This window comes from Pteropus vampyrus, unplaced genomic scaffold (assembly GCF_000151845.1).
Source record: "Pteropus vampyrus isolate Shadow unplaced genomic scaffold, Pvam_2.0 Scaffold74, whole genome shotgun sequence".
NCBI classification, from domain to species: Eukaryota; Metazoa; Chordata; class Mammalia; order Chiroptera; family Pteropodidae; genus Pteropus; species Pteropus vampyrus.
In genome coordinates, this window is record NW_011888855.1 from 7442399 (window position 1) to 7459975 (window position 17577).

At 41.2% G+C, this 17577-nt stretch overlaps 1 protein-coding gene across 3 annotated transcripts in view; it reads right to left on the minus strand.

Moving 5' to 3' along the window:
* Window positions 1–17577, minus strand: part of TRPC7 (transient receptor potential cation channel subfamily C member 7) — a 128200-nt gene that overhangs the window by 103210 nt on the left and 7413 nt on the right. For all 3 annotated transcript variants that reach the window (XM_011362366.1, XM_011362364.1, XM_011362362.1), the window contains exon 2: window positions 16147–16924. In XM_011362366.1, coding sequence (XP_011360668.1) covers window positions 16147–16924 — 778 coding nt within the window. The remainder of the gene's footprint in view (window positions 1–16146; window positions 16925–17577) is intronic.

The following is a 17577-nucleotide window of genomic DNA, read 5'->3' on the forward strand; positions in this document are numbered from 1 at the left end:
TTTTATTGTGCTGTACTCACCTTTCACTTAAAGGAGGAAGCACTTCAGGGCTTCTCTTTGGCACATCTGAATGCCAGCATCTCTACTCTTGCACTTTGGGACCATTATTAAGTAAAATAAGAGCTACATGAACACAAACTCCGTGATACTGTGACAGTCAGTCTGATAACCAAGATGGCTACTAAATGACTCGTGAGTGGGTGTATACACAGTATGGATACAGTGGACAAAGGGATGATTCACCTCCCAGGCAGGACAGAGCAGATGGCATGAGATTTCATCACACTATTCAGACAGTGCTCAATTTAAAACTTACGAATTGTTTATTTCTAAAAATTTTCATTTAATATTTTTGGATCATGATTGACTGTGGGTAACTGTGGAAAGTGAACCTGCGGATAAGGGAGACTACTGTACTTGTGATTCCCTGGATCAAAGAAGCATAATCTGTTCTTTTTGCTTCGGTGCCTCTGTCCGTTGTGTTCCCAAGCCTGCGCCGATGCTCCTTTTTGCTGTTTCTAACAACTGCTACCCCTTCTCAAGATCATCAGCTGGAGGGTAACTCTAGGATGGCTTTCCTGATACCTCAGAGGAAATCCACTGTTTCATGCTTAGGCCCCACGGCATTTTATTCTTAGGGTCCAATAGCCCCGTCAAAGTGCTCTCTGTATTTTTGACACTTTCGTAATTAACTAATCAGCTTCATTCATTTGTATATTCCAGACCAGGACATGCCACCACATTATAAGACTTAATAAATGTTACATAAAATGATTTAATACATATACTCTGATTCAAGAATTTCGTTTGTAGGAAGGTGAGGAGCAAGTAAGTGCTGGCATGTGGCTGCCAGGGACTTGATCTAGAAGCAGCGAGGGGGATATGCCTGGCTCTTATGGGAAGAGTTGGAGCCAAAGCTGACTGTTAAAGGCTTGTTATATTGTACATAGATAACTGTAGTGACTTTCTAAAAGTCCTAGAAGATGTGAGTAAAAGATGAGTAAGTGATTGCATTTAAATAAGTTTGAACCTAATCAGGGAAATCAGATTCCTTTTTTTTTTGCTTTAAACTGATTTATCCAGTGCATGACTGAATAATACTTGGAAGTAGGACTTTTACCTATTTTGTAAATGTGAAAAAAGAAGACTGAAGCTTTGACACCATTTCATTGATCTCTACAGCTTCCACTGTCACCTGTGTGCTGGTGTTTTCCAGGGTTTCACCTCCAACCCCAACCTGCATTCTAAGGAGCTGATTTAAATATTCCTCTGCCAAGTGGTATCTATGCTGATAAGTCCTGCAGACACTTCAAACTCTGCATGCCTCAAACCGAACATTTGGATCTTCTATCCAATAACCAAACCTGATCTGCTTTCTGATTTAGCAAGTAGAGTTCCCTTCCACTCAGCCTCCTGAGCTGGAAACCTGGGTTCATCTTTGTCTTTGCCAGTTGATAACCAAGATCTGTGGATTCTGATTCAAAGTATCTCTTCTGTCTGACCCCTACTCCCCATACCCATAATCACGATGTTAATTCAAGTCCTTATAATTTATTTAGTGTCTGGATGTTTGAACGAGCCTCCTGATTGGTCTGTTCACTGACAACAGTTCCTTCTTCTACTCAGATGGCAAACCATCATCCCCTTGGCTAAAAATCTGCAGGATAAAATCCAAGCATCTTTATTATCGTACTTGAACATGCTTCAATAATATTAGCCCCTTTTCCATAAACCCAGCTTCCTCCAGGTACGCTTGTTCACCAGGTACACTGGGCTTTTCATTCCTCTGCACATGTTTATCCTTCCGCCTTTATGCCTTTCTTTCTCTTCTCCGTTTGCTGAACTCCTGCTCATCTTTCCAGAATGGTTTTCTTTTCCGAGTAGCCTTCCCTCACATTACCAGGCAATTGATTGCTCTCATCTCTGTGTTCTCACAGCATTTTGTTCCTATTCTACTACATCGTAATTATCGTTTAACACTCCAGTCTTTCCCGTGCTTTGAGGACAGGCTCTTGGTCACATCCACACTTGTAGTCTGGGTACAGTATCTGGCACACAGAAGCAGGACTACCCTTTGCTGTTAAATCATTTAACCACTCTCAGCCTGTTTCCTCATTTGTAAAATGGGAATAATAATCTCTTCTGAAACTGTACCTTTGACATCGTTTATAAAAATGCTTAACAGAAATGAGAAGCAGAAAGAGCTAGAAAAGTGGGGACTCATGGGATTATTAGTCTGAGCTTTATGAATGAAGAAGATGAGCAGCAGATCTGTGAATGCCTGAGCTCATGGTGGAACCTGGATCTCCTCACTCAGTGCCTTTCCTTCTGCTTTGGGAACCTCACCTGTCAAGCCTCACCTAGAACTGCCCTAAAGGATAGTATAAAAGTATGATGTCATGTTGCCTGTGTGTGACATATGCCTTGTCTTGGGGAGAGCGTGACCACAAGGCTCCAAGTTATTTGGTTCCTTAAGTAGTCTCTCAAATCTGACTACCATGAGAGCACTTATCAAATATTTGCTTTAGGTGAAGAAAAGATCCAACTCTTTATAGTTTGGTTTCTAAATTTGTAATCTGAGAGGAGATACCACTTAGGGAAATAAACTCTTGTTTCTCATTTTTTTTTAGTCGAATTAAAACATTTTTTCTTCCTCTTGCACATTTCCTAGCACTCATCTCTATGTTTATATTAAAATTCTAGTTTTAAGCACATAGAACATCAAGTTTCTGAAGTGCTATGGGAAGGTTTTGAGTTAATTCTTTGGAGTATAAACCTTAAGCAAAATTAATAATCACTGGAGAAGAGTATCATCAGAAAGATTCCTGGGCCACTGTTTTTAAAGAATATGTATGAGAAGCTGGAGAGAGCTGTTAACTCAACTGGCAACGCCCTGGTCTTCATCATGCAGTCAGCCAGCAACTATATGCCGTTGTTCTCAAGAATAAAAACATGAGCTCTGACCGCCTACCCCCACCCAGATCCAAGCAACTGTATTAGTAAATGTGGAGTATGTTTTATTTCCAGGGTGTGTGTATATGTGTGTATGTGGGAGGTGGAGGAGGGACGGAGATGGTTAGCATTTCAGCGTGGGCTTTTTTAATTTTCAAAGCATGTAACCAGTAATTAGCAAGCCTGCTCTGGAACCTAGAAAAACAGGCCATTACTATTAATTTCACACTGTAGGTGTTAGAGACAGATCATAATAATATGAAAGATAATCATGCTATCAAGCATTTGGGGATTCCTTTTCTATTTGAAAATTGATAGTATTTAGCAACTTTTAGCCTCAATCATTCTTATGCCACTGTAATTTTAGGACTAGGTGTACAATTTTAGTTTTCTTAGTTTTTCCGAGTCTTACATCATACTGCTCCTACTGTGACCAGAGATTGTACTCCCCATCTCTTTCAGACCTTTGGGGGTCAGCCAAAGAGTACAGATGGTACTATACCACCTGCTCTATTTTACTTAGAGCTGATGGAAAAGTTCATGGCCTTCTGTCGTTCAGGCAATGCATGTTTTGAAAGGAAACCTGTACCAGCATTTCAGTATGTTTATTGCAGAGTTTCTTATCCCTGCACCGAGAGTGTTTAACATGGTAGGTACCGATCATATGTTTTATAAATGGAAAAGGAAGAGACGGTTTATCAATAACAAGTGAGATTTCTGAATGATGATTTTTTTCACTTTGCCATCAAATGCAGTTCTCTCAGTTTTCTTGATTGATGTTAAATGGAACTCTGCCTTAGATCCAGGAGCTGTGGTAGCATTTGCTAGCTTCTTATAATTCACGGACTTGAAGGGTAGCAGAATATACCAGCCCCAAATATGCCACTTTGGCATAAGGATTATTTTGAGCTAAAGGCAATTAAGAAGTAGGTATAAGGAAAACTCTCTGCCCTCCTCCCCCTGTTTGGCTAAAAACAGGGCATAAATCTGTGAAAGGTATCCTCTCTTCCCTCTCTACCAGCAAGGATAGAAGTTAATCAGTGGAGACAGCTCTAGCTCCTTATCATCCCAGAGACAGCACCAGAGGAATCTACATTACAAACCTTGCAAATTCTAGTCCTTATCTACCATTAGTCTCTCCAGATACTTACATTCCCACAATTTGATGCTTTTTGAAGCTCGAGTCCTATTCCTTTGTCTTGTCACTTTTCTAAAAATTAGTTGTTCTTTTAAGATGCTCTATTAGCCCAATTCCTAACTGCCTTGTTTTACTCATCTTTGAGTTCTCCCATCTTTTTGCACAATGCATGTTAATAAACTTCTATTTGTATTTTTTCTTGTTAATGTCTTCTGCCAGTCTAGTTTACAGGGCTCCAGCTGGAGAACTTAGGAAGATAGAGGGAAAAATAATTTTTTTCTTCCTAATAGAGGAAGAAAAGAATCACAACTTTTTACCAGTATACAGCCTAAAATCCAAATACTAAAATAATCCAAACCTGTGAACTCAGAAGGGTGGAGGGAAAGTCATTTTTCTTTCCTACACAGGCCTGTCTGTCTGTCCTTGGCCAGGGCTCAGACACCCTTCTTCACATGGCGCTTCTTCAGTCCCTGAGGCCAGCCTTACACTGGGCCACAGGAGTTGTTCTGTGGTGGGACTCAGTGAATTGTCAGAGATTTTGTTTTATTGATTATGTGTAGGGACTCTTGACTCATCAGAATGACATGAAGATTATTTTAAGCTAAAAACATCTGAACAAACAGGAGTTTAACTTCTTTGACTCCCTTTAAAACTTTTTAGCATAGTCTCCCAAAAATACAGCTACCATAAATCCCCCTGGGGTGGGCAGGGCAGAGGGGACAGGTATAAGCCAGAAATGAGACTGACCACTCTCACCTAGATGTGAACAAACATCACAAACTCTCATGCCTTCCGTTTGTTTTCCTAAAAGCTTGTGTGTTTCCTCAAAGTCCTCTTTTTCCTTACAAACTCTTTTCTCCCCTCCCTTTCACTGTTAAATTGTTACCATAAACCTGTCATAACTGTTTAGCCAGCCACTTCTTTTATGCACTTCTATATGCATATGAATAAATTCTGTCTTTTCTCCTGTTAATTTGTCTTTTGTTAATTAATTCACAGGCCCCAACCATTGTACCCTAAGATCGTGGAAGAAAGTTTTCCTCCCAACACCTAACAGTAAAATTTTCCAGGAACTGTTATTTATAATGTTAACATCACATGGGGCCCGGAGCAGGAGGAAGCCAGGTTACAATATTTAGTGAGAAAACCAGGATTCCAAATTGTTTGTACAGTTTTGTTACCATTGCACAAAACAAATCAATACACAGAAAAAAATAACTGGACCTTCATACTGGGTAATAGGTCATAAAACAAAGTCTTAGGAATGAAGCTGAAGGAATAGTCACAACACTGGGATGGAATAGGAAGTTTAGAAGCAGAAGTGTGTATTTGGGAATTGGTGTGTGATAGAGGTTGCATCACAGATTAGTGGGGGAAAGTTAGATTATTTAATAGACGATACTGAGAAACTAACATCATTTGGATAAAAGCAAAAATGATACAAACTCACCCTATATACAGATGTAAATTCCAATTGGACTGTAGACTTAAAAATGAATAGTAGATCTATGAAGGTAATGGAAGAAAAGAATAGATTTATTGTAGGAAAATATATTTGTGACCTTGGGTGGAGAAGGCTTTCTTGATAAGGCTAAATGCACAGATGCTTTCAGAAATAAGGGTTTCTATTGAACAAAGTGTGCCATAGACAAATTTAGCAGAGGAGTAATAGACTGGGAGAAGATATTTGCAATGTTTGAAATAGGCAAGGAACTAATACTTAGAATATATGAGGAACTCCTGAAAGAAAAGTTTAAAAAACTCCAAACAGAAAAAAGCCTGTTAAAAATGGGTAAAAGAATAATAGGAAGAGGCAATTCACAGAAAAGAGAAACCCACATGGCTAAAGATCATATGAAGTGCTCAGCTTCATTAGCTGTTAGAGAAATACAAATTGAATAACTTTACATTCTTTATGTTAGCAAACATTAGAAAGCAGGATAGTACCTAGAGCTGAGCAGAGCAAGGCAAAACAAAGCCCCAAGGGCAGGCCTTCTGCAGAGCAGCCAGTGGTGCTCAGTGGAATGAACCCCAGGCCTCTGACTGGCCTGGATCTGTAACATAAAAATGCTAAAATAGGATTGTAAGCAGGTACAGGGATGTTCTTTGCAGCATTATTGTGGTAACAAGAGATTAGAGGCAGTTCTAGTAATTCATCACCATCAGATTGAGAAAATGAAAGGCTGAAGATACAGATAATGGAATACTAGCCAGCAGACAGAAGCAATGAATTAGGTTTATATATAGCAACATTGAGAGACCATAAAAAACATGATATTGAGTGAAAAACGTAAGAAATATCATGATTTTATATCAGAATCCTTTTTTTGTAATTTATAAACACATATACATACAAATCAGCAATGTATCTTTTCGTAGTCTCCATTAGCATGTAGCCTCCATGAGGGCAGAGATTACAGGGTTTTCATGGTCTCTAAGTGTTCTCTACCTCTGGAACTTTTCACATGGTGCAAAAGAAGTGTTTCTTGACTGAATTATACATATAGACATACATACATATATATGTATATATACATTATATATGCACATATATATGTAGATATATAAAAATACATTGAAGTGGGTGCTCTTTGCGGTGGGTGAGAGTGGAAATGAGGATAAAGTCTGAAGGGAAACAGAAATATGATAATGTTCCCTCAACTGAATCATAGTATTACTTCTATTTTTTGTACCTGGGGTAGAGGACCACTAGGGGGAAGCGTACCAAAATGTGAATTGTTTTTAGATGGTGGAATTAATGCTTTTCTTTTTGTTCCCTCTACATTTCTATATTTTCTAAAAATTCTGTAATCAGAATGTTTTATTTTCATTATTCCCAAACCCAACACTTGAAAATGTTTTTCTCATACTTGAGAGAAGCAGTACCCCAATAGCAAGTTCCCCCATTTCTTTTGTCAACTTCCTCCCACCTCTTACCTCCCCTGCCTCCACATGCACACACTTTAACACAGTTCCAATATCTGTCTTTCCTTGTGCCTTAGTCATAGAAAGCATTAGCAATCTCTTCTTTTCTTCCTTTTCTTTCTAGTTTTAGGACTGTCTTTGGCTTCCCAGAATAACTGGCCTGTAGCCTTCTGTCCTGCCCTGCTGTGAGGGTCAGCCTGGATTGCTGGTCTCATCCTTCCTCATTTCATCTCAAGTTGGTGCTACTTAACTATGTTGGGTTGAATAGTGTCCCTTCCAAATTCGCTCCTTCCTGGAACTTCAGAATGGGATCTTATTTGGAAATGGAGTTTTGCAAGCGTAATTAGTTAAGGTGAAGTCCTACCAGAGTAGAGTGGACCCTTAATTCAAAGTGACTGGTCCTTATAAGGGAGGATAAGAGACACAGAAAAACACAGAAAGATCACTATGTGACAACAGAGGCAGAGATTGGAGTGATATGTCTACAAGCCAAGGATCACCAGGGAAGCTAGGAAGAGGCAAGGAAGGATCCTCTCCTAGAGACTTCAGAGAGAACATGACCCTTCTAATACCTCGATTTTGGACTTCTGGCCTCAAGAACTGTGAGAGAATAGTTTCTGTTGTTTTAAGTCACCTCATTGGTGGTACTTTGTCACAGTAGCCCTAGGAAACTAACACATCCACCTAGACTCGACTGGGTGTTCACCAGTGAGGATTTTGAGTGCTCAGAAAAGCCTGGTCTGCCCCTGGTGTGCTCCTGGCCTGGCATTTTCAACACCCAGAGCTTTGGAGGAAGAAGAGGGAGAGGACTACTCTATGCCTTTATTTATGCTAAAATCAGCTCCAGTTGATCGAGTCAGAGGTAAGAGTTAGCCATTTTCCTCTACTTTAATGAAATATTTAGTTGGTCCTTGCAGCCAAGAGAGGGAGAAAGATGTCCCCAATGTACTCGAAAGATAAAATTCCATTGGGATCCTTTCTATTCGGGAGTAATCACTCCTGAACCCTCATTCCAGTACCCTTGTACTGGCATTGCTTTGCAATGAACAGCCTGGCCAAGGCTGGGGTATGCCTTTCTCTACCTCCAAAGGTCAGTATGGAAAATCAGAATCTTCATCACTCTCCTGCCCTCCTGTTCTCCCTATGGAGGACAAAGTAAGGAGTTGGCTCTGTTCTGCCTCCTCTCTTGTGTCTCTCCACTGCCGGCGCACTGCTAGGAAGCACTGAGAGACCCCAGGGACAGAAGAAGCAAGTTCCTGGGAGCTCAGACAAGAAAGCTGTCCTGGAAACAACCAGGGGCTAGTTACCCCTTCTCTGAGCGTACACTCTCTCTGACTGTGATGGGTCACCCACTAGTTGAGATGTGCTGGTTCTTCTGCATTTATGTGCCACTTAACTCTTTTCCTGGGAGGACCTCCCCTTTCTACAGTGGTCATGCAACTTTCAGTCTTGTCCCCTTCAATCCATTTTCTACAGTAGGCAGAGTGGATCTTTCAAACTGTAGATATGAGTCACTCCCTCACCTGCTGAAACCTTCTGATGGCTCTCCATTCACACTACAGTGAAGTCCAACTTCTTACCATAGCTGCCAATAGTAAGGTCATGACCGAGGTGTTTTTCTTCAGTGCCTCTGTTACCTGCCACCTCTCCCTTTTACCCGCTACAGTAGGAAGGTACTCATAGCTCTCTAATGGGCCTCTCTTTCCCCTCTTTGCACTGGGCTATTTCATGTACAATTTCAATCCCTGGACCATCTTTCTCATTCCCTGCCATCTGTTTATCTCTCCCATACCTCCGGCTTTCTGTAAACACTATCTCCTCTGAGAAATTTTTAAACACATGCACATGTGTACATGTGCATGCTGCACAGCACACACACACACAGTCAGCTGTCCCAGTAAGTCACCTCTTTTAAAACTGTCCTTTTACTGCTTAGTACTCAGCATGATTTGTAAAGTTATGTTTATTTGTGTGACTGTATGAAGAATGCCTGTCTCCTTCATTAGAAGGTCCTGAGTGCAGGAACTTTATCTTGTTCATCATTTTATCTCAGCAGCCAAACCAGAGTCTGGCTCATAATAGAGGCTTTTAAGTGTTTATGGCATGGATGCTGAATTTTCAGATAGCTCTGTAACTAGAATCCACCCAGTTCTGATAATATGTGGGTCTACATATATTTCCACATTTAATCTGAATGTGAATTTGCTGCTAGTTAAACACATGCCTCCATGTTGATGGTGTATGCAGCATGCTTAATTAATGTCATCCTATCATGAGTAATTTATATAGCATTGTAACTTTTCTTCAGAGAAAAATTCTGCATTTTCATCATTTCCATTTGATTTAATTTGTGCTACTACTTATTGACTAATATTGTCTAAGAACTGTCTCCATTTTCTTCACATCTCTGATATTTCAGCCTGATAGTTGCACTTGTATAGGAAATGATTTTTTCTCTGTGTGTGTGTGTGTGTGTGTGTGTGTGTGTGTGTGTGTGTGTGTTGATAAATCTTTTTCAAGGAGATATTTTTCAAAAAGTAATCTGTATTTGGCAGGAGCTCCGCCTGCCCATTTTCTCCTTTCTCCTCTTTGCTCCTCCTTCTTTCCTGCCCACGTCGCTTCTTTTCACAGCAATATTTTAGTAGCACTTCAGGCTTATTAAGTTTCAGCGGTCTGCATTTTTCCAATTGGAAAATATTCCCTTGGCCTGTTTTTAACCATGTGCTCACTGTACAGTTGGTACTTTTTCTTGTTTAGGAATGGTCTCTTGGTAGGGAGCAAGGGAAGCCTAGCAGTCAGGAAGACGCTTTATGAATAGAGGGCTTGCTGAAACTGAAGTTGTGTTTATTGGGAGGAAGTTGTGGCATTGGAAATCTCAGTGGGCTTCGGAGAAGAAAAAGGGAGCCTCACTGAGCAGTCTAGGGATAAATTATGTACTTATTATGGGTCAGATTCTCTGCAAAAGTTTATATTCTTCATCTTATTTAATTCTCACTAACACCCTAGGAGGTCATTATTCATTAATTTACTCACCAGTTCATTCATTTACTGAGCTCATATTAGGTATTTAGTACCTAATATGTGCCAGGACTTTCTAAAGGTTAAATGAGGTGAGACATAGAAAGCTCTTAACAACTGGGTGAATTGTGATGCCATTTACAGAGATTAAGGTAAGAGCAATTGTTTGGGTAGGGAAAACAAGCATTCTGTTTTGGACATGTTACAATTCTAATACCTACTCCCCTCTCCCCCTGACATTTTTCAAACAAGAAAACTGACTTCCAATAGATGCCCAAGATGCATGGTTGCCAGGAGATGTCTCTGAGACTGGAATCCAGGTCAGTCTTATTCCAGAGCCAAATTCTTTGCTCTCTACTCCATAGCATAGCTGCACTGGGTGTTCACCAGTACCCGTCCTTTGCTCTTCTCCTCATCTAGCAAAGTGGCCTCCTTTATACCATCTAAATACCTACCACCCAACGTATACTGTTGCCCTGTACTTCAGAGGTCAGTACTCTTGGTATGAACCTTAGAAGAGGACAGTCATTTAACTTTAGGCATTAGTTGTGACCCAATGAAAAATTATCATTAAAGGGCACATACTTAGCTCATTTTCCTGTTATGACTTATTAATGAATGCTTTGGTGAAAGTGCTCCTCCAGTCACGTAGGTAGACAAATAAAAAGACAAAGCTAACATGGGCAGAAGTCATCTCTGTCCGCTATCCTGAGATGAGCCAGTCCCTGGAACTTGCTCTCACTTATGAAGCCAATGATCTTGGCCCCAGTGCAGACACGTCCATTGGCATGCCTGCTCTAACTGCACGTTACCTGTGCATGCTTAGTTGGGGCCTGTCCTCTCATAGCTCATGACCTGACATCTGTGATTTTTCTCCTCTCTGCTTACATTCTGCATCACCAGGTGCTCAAGCATAGAGCTTGTGTGACCCAGGATATTGGGGATGACATATAAGTGAGTGCTTTTGGGAGTTTTCTGCCAGAGGTTTTTTTTTTTAAAAAACAAACAAACAAACAAACAAACAAACTTTCTTTTAAGACCTGCAGCCATCACAGCTTAAAAAATATTTTCCCAGTGGAAAAGGAAACAATTTTCAAGTCATTTTCTGCATGCTAAGCAGGCATTTGTTTATACTACCAGCCAAGCTTTCAAACTTCAAGGAAATGTATTTTCCCAGGGTGTTGGTCTATAAAATTTCAAAATCCTAAAAATATTCAAAGCATGTGAGAAACAGGTGCAAACACAGATTCCACTGGAGGCTAGAGGCAACGGGCTTATTCAGCCTTTGGTACTACTGCAGGCCCAGGGTGGGCCTTTCCTCCAGCTTCCTGGCTCCTGGCTCCAGAAGGCCAGAGTTCAAATGTGCTGTGAGATCTTCCTGCCACAATACAAAGTCAGTCTTCCTTCTTCTCCCCTCCTCTTCCCTCTTCCATTTTGATAAGTTTGCAAGCAGATTACAAACTGTCATCTCAACATCTTTTCCTTCCACAATGGGATCTCACTAGAGATCATAGCAGGTGGCAAATTGGTCTGATTTATCACAATTTGCATTTTTAATTTGTGATATTTTAGGCCCAGGGAGGTTTTTTATGGGCCTTAAAATGGCAACACAAACATTGATACATAATTCATTATCTATTTTTCATAATACATGTGGTTAGCAACCCATTGACAAACAGAAATATCATCAACAGTTTAAGCAAGATGAAGTTACAACTTTAGCTTTCTTGCCCCCTATTCTTCCCCTCTGCGGTCTATTAAGAATAAATTGCTTGTGACTGAAACACAATCAGCAGCCTCCATGCTGATGTTTTTTCATCAGGAAAAGCTTTCTCAGTTGCAGCTGTTATTTAGAATGACCAAATCTTAAATAAGTGAGGTAGAGTGTTTGTTGGGCTTCCACAGTTCCCTGCCTTGGGAGCACTGGGTACATTTCTATTTCAGCAAAAGGTGAGAGAGCAAGAGGGATACCACCAGTCTGCGTTCTGCTTCCTCTTTCCTTTCAAAACCCTAAACCTCACTCTACACATATTCGTTTGTCCTTTGCTTCCCCATCCCCTCCTGCCCCTCCTAGGCATTGCTTTTGGCATAACTCTAAATCAGAGGAAAAATTTAACACCTGTAGTCCTTTTAAAACAACAGCTCCACAGATAAATGACATACATAGGCGGAATGCTCAGGAATTTGGGAAGACACCAGCAAAATAAAGGAGGCCCTGAGCAATTTTGTCAGAAAGATGATCAGTAAAGAAAACCAAGAAAAATGTAGAGACCTTATTGTGTTCTTCGTGGCAGAAGCTGTAACTCAACCGAGATAGACAAATTCCTTCTTTTTTCCATGCTACTCCAGGTACCTCTACCCAGAGAAAGCCTGTTCCATCAGTGGAATACCTCTGAATAGTCCATTTCATGCCAATCTTCCTCATTCTCTGTCTCTTACTGTATAGATAAATCAGCCAACCAAAATGTCATTTGTAGGCAGTGTTCTCAGACCCTACATGTTACGTACTGTGGGCAAGACCAAGAAAACACACTCTGCCTTCCAGGAATTTAGTGGTCATTGATACCATGCAGTACAGCATGTGATTGGGCTTTAGTTATTTAATGTGGTTGGTTTTTTCCCTCTAATGACTTTCTAACCTTCTTTAGAGCTTCCCTATTTTATAATGTCCATTAAATACCTCTGTTCAATTCATACATGTAGGAAGAGTTTAAACCATAGATAAAAATAATCACTTGCTTAATCAATTGAAATGATTATCTTTTTAGGATTTCCTTCATTTCCTTCATCTCCTTCATCAATTATTTATGGAATGCTTACTAGATTACTGAGCACCTTTCAAGGTACTAGGAATGCCTCAATGGCCACATCAAGTTTTAATATCTTGCTAGACCTAAGAAGATTAGAAAGACATAAGAATATCCTTGAACAGTTGCATAATTTCCACACTGAAAATAATAGTTTTTAGCAGGCATCTGACTCCAGCCACAATTTACTGGAGACATTGACATTGGCTGTACTTCTTGGTAAAGACTTGACTCAATTCTGGTGATAAACTAAAATGGCTCCAAAGACAATAGCCTCAGCAGCTGAGTCCGGATTTTCATGCATGATGGTAGGCAGGAAGAGTCACTCTCAGAATGAGTGTTTTAGAGGATCTGGAGGATGACATATGAGATCTTCGTTGAGAACCTGATAGCTGTTTTTACACAGTTGATGGCATTGGGTAATCTCCATAACGTGACTATGGTCAGCAATGCGTAGTCCCTTTAAAGCATAACAGACTCCTAAAGAGTTGCATTTTAGAATGCATACACTTACCCTTGATTCTTTTATTACAGTTTGGCTTCCCTCTTGCTAAGCTGTTCTCTTCTCTGAGAAGATTTATAGTGTCAGGAATGCTCATACAAGAGTAGCTGAATAAGTAATAAAGTTCTAAAGGAACACTTATGTTAATTTGTAATGCACCATTTGTCAACAATCTGAAAGACATTATTTCAAACAAAGGTAAAGAAGGGAATGTTAACAGTCAGTGAATGTATTTGTGCTAACTGTTATTCTGTGTAGATCATTGCACTGCATTGTCATCATGTTAGTAGTGCTTTTAATTGTCCATAATTTTTGTAATTTACTTTTTAAATCAAAATATCATAGTAGATGCTTTTTGCAAACTTCCAATTTTATATATGATATATACTCAGATATGCCAGACTTTGGGTTTTGGTAAAAGAAAATAGATTGCCCAAGTGTAATTCCAAATGTTAGGTTAGCATCATTTTATTTAGTAAGGCTGGCATGCTCCCAGATAATTAGAGAATCGTGTGATTATCTAGATAATCTGATCCAAAAAACATTTTTTGCTCGAATTGTTTTTTTTTCTTGGCCATAAATGTCTAAATTAATTGACTTAGCCATTTCTTTCACATGGCCTACCCAGATTCAATCTGAAGCCTAGGGAACGAGCAGAATTCCATCAAGTTTCCTTGGGACATCACTGGCCTTATTGCTTGTAGAATGGAGTTTATTGTGCATAAACAAGGAAAGAATAGGCTAGCTACATTTCTTGTGAACTTCATTGAGTAATCTATACATCTACATCCACCAATTTTTCTAAATGGGGCTGTATACAATGCAGGATTTAGGGAAGTCTCTAATCCAGTAGATAGGTCCAAGATGGTGGGACAGATAGAGTAAAATTAGTTTAATTATAGTATTCTTCATATATTCACAATTTTTGGTACCCTGCAGCTTCTTTAGGCCTGGTTCTTCTGAACCTGGCTGTGGGTGATCCCCTTTGTACAGAGAGGCTTCTGTGGCCTTATGTATGTACAGCTAAATTATTGCCCTCTTTAGTCCTAGTGCCTCACACGCCAAGTCCTCTAATTCATCTTACCTACCAGTCAAGTAAATTCTCCAAACTCTAGCTTTCACCATTTTAGTCTCCTAATCATAAACTTTCAGCGACTGTCCATTTCCTTCAGGATAACGTCCAAAGTGCTCAGCCTGACACTTAGGTTCCTCTGAGATCTGCCTTCAGTCTAGCTCTTCAGCATTCCTCCTGTGTGCCTCTACAGGAAGTCTTTATTCTAGTCATTTGGAGCATCTCATCAGCCCCCTACCTGCTCTGGGCCACTCTGGATTTCATCTTCACTTGCCTCCTCTGCATGCCCACCTCTCTCTTCCCACTGATCCAGTTCCTCCTGCTCAGCAAGTCTCAGACCAATTCTCTTTCCTTCTTTGAAATCTCCCTGAATGATGTGGTCCAGGGGGCCTCCCTTGCTGTGAGTTGGTACCTATCCTTGGCCACCTAATTGTGTCTCATGAAAGGGAAGCTCTTATACTGATATTTTTGTAGACAATTAACTTTTCTCCTATAAGTGTTATCTTTTCCCAGTTCTGTGTTATTTCCACATGTGAAACCTTTTTGTATGCTCCATGGCATCATAGTCTCTGATTGAATGTTAGGATGAGAAATTATGAGCCCAGTTGTAGTTTCTACTCATCCAGCCACACCTTCTGCAGTGGAGAATTCCTTCATCATTCAGATAAAGATGAAACTCTGGGAAATCCAATGCATAAATAAGGCCCATGACTCTCAATTTCCTGTAGTGGCTAAGAGCTGGCTCTGGGATCTGAGTGCCTAGTTTAGAATAGCGATTTTGCTCCTCTCTGGCTATATACTTTCTATTTCTGTGCCCTTATATAAAATGAGGATAATAATGGTGTCCATATCAATGGTTGTTGAAAGGATTAAACAACATACAGTGAAGCAATTAGATCTTGGCACACGATTAGTGCTCACTAAATATTTGTTTTAAGTTATTATTAAACATTGTCAAAAGAATTGGGTCCCAGTCTTCTCTTTCAGGAGGAATGCCATTTGATAGGAAAAGCACGGGCCCACTGTTAAATAATGGACTTAGGAGATGGGTCTCTATCCCCTGGGCTAGTCTGCTAGGTCCAGGTGCTCTCAGGGTGGCTGAATTACAGGGCTTTGCCCTAGCCCATCTACTGGGGTGACAAGCATAACTCTACAGAAGTGGTTTTATTTTCATTTTAATGTACTTTCTTCTCAGCTCTTTGACAGGACAATAGCAATAGCTTGCTAAGTTGAAAAGGCTGCAGCCCAGTCTTTCTAGCGTTAAATGTGAGACTGAATCTAGGGTCAACACAGTCAAAAGTGGGATAGAGATATGAACAAGACAAACCAAAAGCATGCAGATGAGACAACCAAGAAGTCCAAGACCTGGACTAGGAAACCACCAAAGGTATCTAAATGCTCCTGAGGTTCTTGGTGGCGGAACTGAGGCATTTACACTGGAATCACAGTATAATCTTGCCTGCATGCTGCTTGTCTTTTACTGCATGCATTTATGCTTAAGTCACCGATTCACATTTATATGATTTCAGATGTTTCACCTAATGGGTGCTTTTTTTCTCAAGCCTACATCTGACACCTGTTGAGCAAGTACCCTTCCTCCTTGTGAGCCCAAAAGGCAAGACCCTGAGGCCTTCACCCTTTGTCAGACCAGAGGACAACCCTTTTGGCTACTGGACACACCTGGAAGAGCCCACTGCGCAAGCTGCCTGCAGAGTGGTGAGTGGTGAATTACCTTGAATTCAGTCTCAATGTTGGCTAGTCTGGCTAACTCGTTGCTTAGCTCCAGTGCGGTGAGGACAGGGTCTTCGCTGGACAGGGACAAATAGGCAGCACTTGCCAGTCCCTTGTAGGCATTCATGCGGGAGCGGGAGTGGCTGAAGGAGTCCTTCCGCTGCTTCTCAGTGCACTCGGTGCACTTGCAGAAGTAGTCGTGGGGCCGCTCAATGCGGGCACCCTTGAGCAGGAGGATGTGCACGATCTCGTACTCCTGGCAGTGGGCCGCCAGGATGATGGGCGTGATGTCGTGGGAGAAGCGTGTGCCATCTTCATCATAGGCATAGAAGTCATCGTCACGCAGCTCCTGCTCTAGTGGGCTGAGTGTCAGGCGCTGGCCCTGCGCGAAGGCTGGGTGGTTGAGGATGGCCTCCACGATGCGCACGTAGCCCTTGCTGATGGCCAGCAGCAGCGCGTCGCCAACCCGTGCCAAGTTCTCCTTCTTGAGCAGCAGCTCTGTGACCTCTAGGTGTTCGTTGCCCACGGCCAGTTGCAGTGCGTTCTGCCCCATGTAGTCCACACAATTGAAGTTGAGGGTCTTGGACTCCTCCAGCATTTTTCTCACCACCGGGATGTTGCCGTACTCGGCTGAGTCCAGGAAGCGCTCCTCCTCCGGTGTCAGGCTCGTGCCCTTCTCATTGAACATGTAGGCGGGACCCCGGATGGCCTGGCGGCGGCCCTTTTCCCTCAATGTTGTGTGCCGGCGCTGCATGTTTTTGAAGGTGTTGCTCCCCAACCTGTGGGGTGACAAAGGCAAAGATGCTTGGTTACTTTCCCATGGGCCTGTGGGTTCCCCAGGGACAAAGCAAACAAAAATTGTTGAGGTTAAGAAAAGAGTGTCATGATTGGAATCTTCGTAGAAATTATGAAATCTTACTAAAAAGTCATTATCTTATCCCTGAAATTAAGACAAATTGGATAACCTGAACTATTCTTATTCAAATGGAAGAATATTGATTTAGTTATCCAGCATCTCTACCCTTTGGGTAGAGGATTGGTGGCAGAGCTGAAATATGGGTTTATGTGGAGTGTAATTGGAGATGGAGGTGGTGGGTGTGGGTTACTGATGTGGACAACACAAGTCAAGGGCTGTTTGTTGTATTTCTATTTGTGCAAAGTTGAGGATATCACTTGACTTCCTTGTGCTTTTAGTACAACACTTCTCTGCACTTGCACCTGTACAATGTAGGTAACCTTTTGTGTGCTGTAGGGTCCATAAGAAGATGAAATGAGTTAACTTGTGCGTAGAAAGTGCTCAAATGCTCAGTTGATGCTGGTTTTATTCTGTCTCCTGCCTATTGGTATGCCTAGTTCAACAAGGGCTGTGCCATAGAGATGGCTACCATGGAGACTGCTGTCTTTGGTTCAGGTGAATCGCTTCTAATGAGTT